We start from the raw sequence: 10,628 nt of genomic DNA, 5'->3' as shown, positions 1-10,628 counted from the left end.
AATAGTGTTTATCTGCTGGTTGTATTGTATTATGGGAAAGTGTACAGGCTTTAAAGTCAGTACTCTTCCTCCCTCTGCTGACTAAAAATGGAATAACACTCACATTTTTATCTTACCAACTTCCCAATGATGAAGTCAGAATTCTACAAGAAAAAAAAAGTAAAAATTAAAAAAAGTAAAGAAATTTGTAAAATATATCTTAAGCAATATGTGTAATTAGTAAGTATATCTTTTTGAGGGTACAATGAATAATATATTTTTTATATATCTTATATCCTGATGCTTGACTTTATACAAAGAATCCTAACAAAGTTGATGTTTTACAATATACAGATTATTGCCATTATACATAGGAGAATATGTGGCTTGCTACAGCATTGTAAAACTTCCACCGTCTCTTAAAATTGGTTTAATTGTACATATGAGGATGTTTTGGTGTCCTTTGGTGTATTCTTCTAAACAGTGTTCATTATTCCTCATGGGCAGTTTTCTTTCTCACCCCTTGGATTGGGCACAGACTTAACTATTAAAGTGATGGATATGGATGTTCAGTGTCCATGGAGTTGTTTGTACAGGTTATACAGTATTTCTGCTCTTAAATACTCTATCAACATCATGTCATGGTCCAGAGTCAACAGATGGTACCACAATCACCTTATATCATAGGTTCTAAATCCTGGACACCAAATCTTGCGTTCTGCACATTTTTCACTGCACTGACTCACTGACTTAATTATCTGATCAGTTTAATTAAGAGTGTTGGGAGCAAGGAAAACAAAATGTACATGATTGCATGATTTCCAGGACCAGGCTTAGGAACCTTTGGTCAAGAAGATGGGAGAACATACCTAAAGCTTTTTAGATGCCTCAAACTGTCTGGCCTGCTGGTATCTTTGCCAGCTCCAGGGTTCAGAGACCTGTGTTCAATCTTGAGCTCAGATTTCACTTTCTTCCTGTGTCCATGTTGGTTTTCCTCCAGGTTCTCAGATTTCCTCTCACCACCATAAATAAATGCCTGTAGGTGACTGATCTATGTGTGAATGAGTGTTGGAATGTGTATTTATTACACCCTTTAAAAGACTGGAGTCATGTTCAGGGTGTATTCCCACCTTGTGCTTAGTGTGTGCTCTGAGTCCAAAAGCATACTAAAAATAAGTAAATGAATAAAATATATGACAGAGTTAGAAAAACAAATAGTGTGTGTATTTAGTCATCCTTATGAAAGCTATATTTTAGATGTGGATTATTTATATTTGTGTCATTGTAATAAAAGTGTTGTGAATTTTTACTATAGTTGAAAAAGATAGATAGATGGACAGACAGACGGACGGACGGACAGATAGATAGATAGATAGATAGATAGATAGATAGATAGATAGATAGATAGATAGATAGATAGATAGAAAACAGATAAATAGACAGACAGACAGACAGACAGACAGACAGATAGATAGATAGATAGATAGATAGATAGATAGATAGATAGATAGATAGATAGATAGATAGATAGATAGATAGATAGATAGATAGATAGAAAACAGATAAATAGACAGACAGACAGACAGACAGACAGACAGATAGATAGATAGATAGATAGATAGATAGATAGATAGATAGATAGATAGATAGATAGATAGATAGATTGATTGATTGATTGATTGATTGATTGATTGATTGATTGATTGATTGATTGATTGATTATTGTCACATCCCAAATCGTTCCCTTCTCTACATGTAAGTCCTTTCATGCAGGGTGTAGAAGTCATTGTGTAGCTATATAGGGAGCAAGGGTGCATTTGGGACGGGCCCATTGTCGTTTTAACAATCAGCAGGAAGAGATATAGTCATTGGTCTAAACTCTATCTACAGCTGGCCACGTCAACCGGAAGTATCCGCCCTGTAAACTTCAGAATGCGATGTGTTTAACGAAACGGAAGGCTGAGCGTTATAACGAGGTTCCGTTTTCCGTCGTAAACAACTCATTGAACTGGTATGTGATTCGTTTTCATCACGCGCACTCCTTATATTCAGGGAAGCTAGCTGCTAAAGCTATCAGCAGTCAGTGCGAACGAGCACTGGAGCTAGCGTTTAGCCCAGTAGAAAGATAGGTGGCTGGTTAATATTCTTGAACTAAGTTGCTTTTAAACTAGGATTTTTCTAACCTTTAACTTATTTAAAGTTTGACGGGTAAGATAAGATATAGCTGTTAGCTCAACTAGTCAGGTGAATTCGGATTATTTTCAGTGTGAATGTGGACTAGCATATGTTAGTGAAATGTTATTGTCACTGTAAACACTATACATATGCTGTATGCTAGGAATTAAATACAATTTTGTTTTTAATTTTAAAATTGGAATGAACGTGTAAAATATAATGAATATACTGTAGTAAGGTAGAAACAGATACTTGGATCTGAATATATGGGTGAAATATTGTATTTGTTTATTTATTTATTTATTTTAAATACATAATGATTTTTCATGTAATATTCTTTAGTCGGTGTGGTTTTATAAGGAAAAATTAACATGTATATAAATAATAATGACATAAATAAACAATACATGAACACCTGACCATTACACCCTTATGTGCTTTTAAAATATCCTATTATAGAATTAGTCACTTTTTTAACTGTTATAATAACCTCCAGTCTTCTGGGAAAGGTTTCCACTAGATTTTGGAGTATTTTTCAGTGATATGATGTTACATTCGGTGTCATCGTGTGATCAACGTTTGAACGATTGACATGACTAACATTGTGTTTTCTACTCGTAGTGTCTTCAGTTGAGGTTAACTGGCAGTCATGTCCAGTACTAGAGGAGTTTGGTCAGGGAACCACTGGGCAGGGTTCTTTGCCCTTTTTGTGATTTTGATCATCAACGTCCAAACACGGCCCGCAAACATATCAATCCACAGAAACAACAAACATGTAAACGGTAAAGAGAACGAGAACGAGATCCTTCCCCCTGACCACCTAAACGGTGTTAAAATGGAAATGGACGGTCACCTGAACAAGGACTTCCATCAGGAAGTGTTTCTGGGAAAGGAGATGGAGGAGTTCGAAGAAGACTCCGAACCCAGGAAGAACCGCAAGAAATTAATCGAAATTTTTAGCAAGTATGTTATGCCCGATGAACTTGAAGTTGTTTCTGCATTATAAGGTGTTTTTGTTGTCTTGGACTATTTAAATAAGATGGGTAGGTTAAAATAACACCAGACTATGACGTCTTTCTTGGCAACTTTTGTCTGTTTTTTTTTTTTTTTGGTAGAGTGGATTTCAACAAGGACAGAAGTGTCAGCGCTAAAGAGCTTCAAAGCTGGATCATGCAGAAAACAGAAGAGCACTTCCAAGAGGCGGTGAAAGAGAACAAAGTTAATTTCCGTGCTGTAGATCCAGATGGAGATGGTGAGCTTGCATAAGATTTAGATCAAGGCGGAGAATTTTTTTCCCCCTATAATTAAGTCTACACAGGCAATATTTGACCATTTTTTTATTACCCTTTTTTGTTCTTTGTTCTCCGCTTAAGTTCAGGTTTGCATATTATTTAGCTATTCAAATAAATTGGGTCATGCTACTTTGAAAATGAGCTTTTACCAAAGAGGAAAAAGTGGTTCAGTTCATTTACTGAGATTCTTCTATACACATACCAACAATGGTATCATTTATTACAGATATGTTGAATATATTACATAACAATAATCTCTTAACTTTGTTCCTGTTCCCAGTTGTTTTTGTTTTAAATCTAACTACCATTTGCTCAAAGCAATCTGAGTTTTATGCTTTTCTAGTCAAATTGTTTGTCTCTCAGAGCACGTGACATGGGATGAGTACCGGGTGAAGTTTCTGGCCAGCAAAGGCTTCAATGAGAAGGAAGTGGCTGAGAAGATAAAAAATAACGAAGAGCTTAAATTGGATGAGGAGAGTAAGTGAAAAGATCATTTATAATTCACGTATTCATGATGCTGTGTATTCATTTAGTGTGTTTGTCTTCACTTTTCATCACATTTTATTTCCAGACCTTGATTGAGAGGTCTGTAATTATATTGTTGTACTGTTATTATATTGTAATTATTGCAGATTCCACTCAGAGCATTTGTTCAGCATGATGAAGGTGGGTTTGGTTTGTTGTATTTCCACAGCCCAGGAGATCTTGGAAAGCCTGAAGGATCGCTGGTTTCAGGCCGATAACCCTCCAGCGGACCAGCTGCTGAACGAGGAGGAGTTTCTCTCCTTCCTTCATCCAGAGCACAGCAGAGGCATGCTGAAATACATGGTCAAGGAGATCATCAGAGACCTGGGTAGGCATGACTCTACAGTGTCTTTTGTTTTTGTCCTGTGGTCTTTTTTTGTCTGTTTGACATGATTTTCAGTTTCAAGACGATTAGTTTTGTACACTTAATGGCATGGATACCTTCGATAAATGGGGTTGGTATCTGGGTGAATTCTGTTAGCACAAAAATATGGTTGAAGTTAAAAAGTCACATAATTCAACTTTTTTTTTTATTCCGGTGTTAAAAAAATGTCAATGTTGGTTATGAGCTCAGTAACTCAAAAAAAAAATCATAATCTGCATACAAGCTAGACAATGAAATGTTAGTAATGGAAAGATTTCAGTAGTAACTGAGAAGAACTTGGTAAATGTTTCAGTGCACTTTGACTGCTTTAAGCAACCATATACACTGTTATGTCAGCATATTTCATCCCTGGTATGGAAAAATGTACTGTATAGTGTTTAAGTAACTTTAAAATGCAAGTAATCACTTTCTGTTCAACTACTGTTTCTGTCAGATCAAGATGGAGACAAAGAACTGACACTGTCAGAGTTCATCTCTCTGCCCATGGGCACGGTGGAGAACCAGCAGGGACAGGATATTGATGATGACTGGGTTCGTGAGAGGAAGAAAGAGTTTGAGGAGGTCATCGACGCCAACCACAACGGCATTGTCACTATGGACGAGCTCGAGGTCTGCCGAGTTTCCCCTACACATTAAACCCTTTAAATCTAAACTAACGGGGTTTTTTTTTTCTGCCTTTCTAACACATTTTCTCCTCCACAGGAATACATGGACCCCATGAATGAGTACAACGCTCTTAACGAAGCCAAACAGATGATCGCTGTTGCTGACGAGAACCAGAACCACAGCTTGGAATTGGAGGAGATCCTCAAATACAGCGAGTACTTTACCGGGAGCAAGTTCATGGACTATGCCCGCAATGTACATGAGGAGTTCTAGGACATTCTCGCTAATTCTGTAAAAAGAAAAAAATATATATATTCTGACCCAACAGCTGAACAGGTTGGATTTGCCTCCTAAGGATCTGATTGGCTCATTGGAGTGTGTGTGTGTGTGTGTGTGTGTGTGTGTGTGTGTGTGTGTGTGTGTGTGTGTGTGTGTGTGTGTGTGTGTGTGTGTGTGTGTACATGGATGTTTGAAGCAGCTTTAACGTCCCTGTAAAGCAGTAAAACACTTTTCCTGGTGTTGATATTGATTAATATTTAAAATGAGAGCAAAAAAAAATTTCTTTGAGGTATAACCGGGTCTTACGGATCCTCGTTGTATAGAGAGAGAGAGAAGACTTAAAGTAGATGAAGCCATTGTGTGAAAATGTAAATAATGTTCTTGAAAAATGCTTTGACCTTTAGTTATGTGATTTTCTCAAGACGATGCTCTTGACCTGTGGACACCTGCTGTTTCTGGATTCCGAAACAAGAATGTAACAGCAATGTCACAAAAAAAGGTCAAACTGAAACATGCACGTGTGTTTGCGTGCTTGTGTGTGTTTGTCTCTCTTCTCACACTGTTGCACTCAAGACTTTTATTTTATTATATACCCATGTGCATTTTCTTAATTGACAAGGACTTATTTTCCCCTCTCATACAGCCAGTGTTTGTCTGCACATCATAAACGAGTAGTTATTGACATGATGCAGCTTCCCCGTCCGCCTTTCATATCTCTCTGAGAAGGAGAGATTATGGATTCTTTTTAAAACTTTGTAAGGACATTTTGTTTCATTTCTAGGTGATTGTTTTTTTTTTTTTTTTTTTTTTCCCCTGTTCACTGGAAAAACAAGCTGCTGTTAATAGAATCTGGATCTTGTGTTCATTAGCTTTTATGTAACAAGGATCCTAGGCTCTCTGAATCAAATACAATGCAAATGATTTGTTTTATTGTTTATTTCTGATTCTCCTTTCTAAGACTAAAGTATTTAACTTTAACTCCAGTTTTCGTTTTATACTTCTGGTGTTTAGCGTAGATTAAATTAGGTGTATCGATGTATTACTTCATTTTCCGTAAAGAATATGCTCTTAAATTTGACAGGTTTTGTTTCAGTAATATTTAATAGGTCCTCTAATTCTTCTGTGCACTGTATCCGATTCCATTAATCTATATGCTCATAAGTATGCGCTCTCTCTCTCGGCTAAGTTATTACCATCTCGTGCTTGATGTGAGTTGATGAAGCCATGCATGCACAGTGTGATGCCCATGTCTTGTGGAAATGTTTGATTCACATTTTATTTCAGCTGCTGAATATATTTTATGCATTAAACAATGCTGGGTAAATCGAGTTAAACCTTCACCTCTATTCTGTCTATAGTTAAAAAAAAAAAAGATAGATCACATTTCCACATCACTGATCCAGAGCATACATTAGAAAAAAAATTATATTTGTACAATCATTTAGGGTGAATAGATGTTTATGGTAATGTTTTTTGTTGTTTTTTTTAATCAGAGAATGATCAGATTTCTTTACACTTCGTTTCCGAAGCCCGTGTCCTAAATCCTTCTGAACCACTTCACCATCTTTTCCACAATGAAAGTTATTCTCGATTTTCTTTATTACTGAATAAATTGGACTTCAAATGTTTAAGATGTTCTAACTTCCTTTCCATTTTGTAATGTTTCTTAAACATCCCTTTTCTGTGGTATAGAGTCAGAAGCAGAAGTTCAGAAAGCGTTTACTTTCTGCCAACAACTTTGTTGGTAAACGATAAACGTTTACCATATTTTAAAGAAAACGTGGGTGAGAAGGCAAAACTAATTTATTTTATTTCTTATAGGACCCAAGTTTATATGTAAGGCATAACAGAATGGAAAAATCAAACAACATAAAAAAAAAGTGTATTGTCTCTTTAGCATCAATGATGGCGTGCAGTCTTTTGTAATAATTGTGCATGAGGTCCTTAATTCTCTCAGGTGGTAGAGCTGCCCATTACTCTTGGCAAAATGCCTCCAGTTCTAGTAAATATTTTGGTTGTTTTGCACAAACATGTTTGAGATCTCCCCAAAATGGCTCAATGATATTGAGGTCAGGAGACTGTGATGGCCCTTAGGACCTTCCAGCCTCCAGAACCACTCACAATATTTACAGTATAAATAATACAATTCAGAGTCAAACAAAAACCACCATGAGCAAAGATTTGGCTGCTATTTATTTTTCCACACAGGTTTTTAATAAAGCCCTTTTACATGCCCACGAGAAGGTATCAAGGTATTCAAACAACCACCCAGCTAATGAGCAGATGTAAAAATGAGCCATCGCTGTATTGTGCTGGACTTGTGTGTGTGTGTGTGTGTGTGTGTGTGTGATTCTACTGAGCGCTAGTCTCACTTTCAGCTTTGTGAAGCTCCCAAAGCAACTTCAGGTCACAGGTAAACTCCTGAATCTGTGGATGAAAAGATTTAGAAGTTAAAAGTTATTACATTTAGCGATAATTACATATAGTAATGTTTTTTTTTTCTATACATTTCTGGGACATACAGTTCTAGAATAAATTAAGAGAACATTGCAAAACGATCGTGTTATTTTTTCTGGTTTTACTATTTACCGGTATGTGTTTAAGTCAAAGGAACATTTTCGTTTTATTCTATGAACTACTGACATTTCTAACAACTTCCAAATGATCCTATTATCGTTTAGAGCATTTCTTTGCAAAAAAAAAAAAAAAAAAGACAACTGGTCGATATAGGAGAAAAGATGCAGTGTTTTCACACCTCAAAAAATATCCATAAAGACACTTCTTACTAAGTATTTAAAGCTCTCTACAATACCTTGTCCAGCATCGCCATGATCTGCACTTTTGTATCCGGCTTCGGGATTTCGATGCCCGTATCCCATATGATCTTGCAAAAGTTAAAGATGGCCATATTGATTTCAAACAGCTGAAAGTTTTTCTTTTCGCCCGTCCACTGAATGTCTTCCCACGCTCTCTCCTGGTTACAGAGTGACACAGTGAACAGAATAATTCTGTCAGTGAATTATTGCACAATTATATCAGTCAGTCTGATGAAATAGAGTCTTTCGATCAGGTCCGACATTGTCAGAGACCGATTAGAGATGTATTCTAGTTCTAAGCACAAATTTACGAGGTGACAAATGAACAAATAGGCTTCATTACACAATTGATGACACGCCATTAAATCATTCTGCTAGTTTGTTTGCGATCTCAGTAATAATCTCTCACCCATAAATCGACATTCTCTTTGGTCACATCCAGTTTGTAATTCAGATGGTGGATCCTGGCCTCCAGAGTCATCTGTGTGAGGTAGTGTTCGTCCTTCATTCTAGTCAGTTCTGCTTGGTAGTTCTCCAGCTCCAACTTTTTCTTCTCTATGTTAACCTTCAGCTCCTCCTGGACCAGTTTCTGTGTGTTGTAGTGCCTGAACAATTCCTGAATGTCCTGGAACTGAGAGCAATATCCGTACAGATGCAGGGTTGCTTGTTTGTGTCTCGCAGGGTCTCATTGTACACATTATTATCTATTAACACACAAACATATGAATTGTTATGACTAACCTGCTCACTTTGCTGCACCATTGCATCTATATATGTGGAATTAATGCAGTGTGTCTCAGCTTCCTGCCTCTGCTGCTCAAAACTCAAAGCACACAGTTTCTTGTTTAGTTTTTGAAGGATCTCCTGGTTCTCCTTAATCATCTTGATGATGTCACGTGCTTGCATTTCAGCCTTGATTTGTTGCTTTTTAGTGTTCTGTGTACAGAAAGTGCCAATGTTTTAATCCCATTTCAATCAAAAGCACATTTTCTTCTAACAGAAGGTTGTGAGTTCAAATCTCAGGTCTCTCAGAGATGCTGCTCTACTCTTGCGTATGGCCCTTTTGGCTGTCCAATGACCTCAACCCTGCTTGCAGAGGTAGGAGGTAAAAGAACCGTGACTCAGTTACTGGTTTTTATGTCTCTGAACCTTACTCTAGTTCATTCATTCATTCATTTTGTACCACTTAGCCGAACTATCTTCGGGTCACGGGGATCTCAGGCGTCATCGGGCATCAAGGCAGGATATACCCTGGATGGAGTTACTCTAATTCATCTTTCACCTAATTTTGATGATTCGCCTCACACTTTAATCGATCTGCCATGACATACACTTTTTTTTTATTTATCATGACATACACTGCAGGCTCTATTGTGTCAGCTCACTGTTAGCATTCAGCTAGTTTATATAACTTTTTCATGAATAAATGTAAATGTGCATGAATATGCACCTTTATCTGTCTGAAGGATTTTATGTGATCCTGCATTTTCTGTTGGTTTTCCTTCAGTTTTTCCTTACGCTCAAGCATGGCATGTTGAAAAGTCTCAAACTCCTGGGGAAAAAAAAATCAGTGGAAAATCAGAGGAAAAACTATGTACAATGCAAAGCCACAAAAAAAAAAATCACACAGAGCTCATGGATCATGTCAAGTGTTTATATGTATAAGTATAGGTCATTTATATTTGTGGTTATACAACGTCATTAACAAAAAACATGTTCTTCTAAATAAATCTAAAGAACTTTCATGCTGTAAATCTGATATCGTGTATGTTTTGTAGTGCGAATATCTCTCTCAGTGGTGATTTGCCTGACCTTTTTCTGTAAGTTGACTTTTTCCTGCTGTCTGATGACCTCTATTTTCGTCCTCAGCAGCTGACATGTATGTGTCAACGTCTCATCTTGAGGAGGACTGAGTGTCCTGTGAACACAGTAAGGTAAAGCATGTCAAAGTTCACACTACCTGAAACACTTTTTTAGAGAAAAAAAAACAACAACAACTATCCTACAAAGAAAAATCACTACTCTGCAGTTATTATTATATACAAATAAAATGTATGTATGAATATCTGCCATGATGACACACGGTATCTCAAATAAACAGGATGCTGTTGAGTGCAACAACAGACATTGGGGATATTTGTGTGGATTAAATGGTAATAAAACATTAAACATGAAACACAGATAAAAACTCACAACGCTTGCCGGCCCTGCTGTCGTCCATTCATCTGAAATCCTCTGAAATCACTTGTCTGGAAATCAGCCATTTTTCTTACAGAAGACAAAATACAAAGTTCTCTGTATTGTATGTATGTAGGCTTGATTGTTATAAGCAACAATAGATCACAGATCACATGACATCATAGGTCAAAGGTCCACAGTCTGTATCCATGTAACTCTACAGTACCTGGCAACAAACCTGATTCTGATTCTGATTCTTTTTTTTTTTTTTTTTTTGTCTCCATGACTTCATCACTGTTGATGAGGGGAGGGGGGACATGGGAGGGAATGAGACATGGGGGAGGGGGCATGGGGAGAGAGGTGGGGAGAGGGGCATGTGGAGGGGGGCATGGG

General features: G+C 37.1%; 2 protein-coding genes across 3 annotated transcripts; one reads left to right on the top strand and one right to left on the bottom strand.

The window, feature by feature from the left end:
- Positions 1–1,796: 1,796 nt before the first annotated feature.
- sdf4 (stromal cell derived factor 4) lies at positions 1,797–6,869 on the top strand. Of its 2 annotated transcripts, none has more exons than XM_027145148.2 (7): positions 1,797–1,990; positions 2,776–3,117; positions 3,270–3,406; positions 3,810–3,923; positions 4,141–4,299; positions 4,790–4,965; positions 5,059–6,869. In XM_027145148.2, the coding sequence occupies exons 2-7, from the start codon at positions 2,804–2,806 to the stop codon at positions 5,233–5,235; spliced, it is 1,077 nt and encodes a 358-aa protein (XP_027000949.1). In that variant the 5' UTR covers positions 1,797–1,990; positions 2,776–2,803; the 3' UTR covers positions 5,236–6,869. The 2 variants fall into 2 exon arrangements, with proteins under 2 accessions (XP_027000949.1, XP_027000950.1); XM_027145149.2 differs by lacking the exon at positions 1,797–1,990 and adding an exon at positions 2,043–2,187.
- Positions 6,870–8,466: 1,597 nt separating this feature from the next.
- Positions 8,467–10,428, bottom strand: LOC113641947 (coiled-coil domain-containing protein 42 like-2-like). Its single transcript, XM_047807299.1, has 5 exons — positions 10,251–10,428; positions 9,870–9,975; positions 9,508–9,609; positions 8,866–8,993; positions 8,467–8,761 (listed from the first exon to the last, which is right to left on the bottom strand). The coding sequence occupies exons 1-5, from the start codon at positions 10,319–10,321 to the stop codon at positions 8,758–8,760; spliced, it is 411 nt and encodes a 136-aa protein (XP_047663255.1). The 5' UTR covers positions 10,322–10,428; the 3' UTR covers positions 8,467–8,757.
- Between the last annotated feature and the right edge of the window lie 200 nt (positions 10,429–10,628).

The sequence above is a fragment of the Tachysurus fulvidraco genome, chromosome 23 (genome assembly GCF_022655615.1).
Source record: "Tachysurus fulvidraco isolate hzauxx_2018 chromosome 23, HZAU_PFXX_2.0, whole genome shotgun sequence".
Classification (NCBI taxonomy): Eukaryota; Metazoa; Chordata; class Actinopteri; order Siluriformes; family Bagridae; genus Tachysurus; species Tachysurus fulvidraco.
This window is presented reverse-complemented; position numbering and strand designations above follow the sequence as displayed.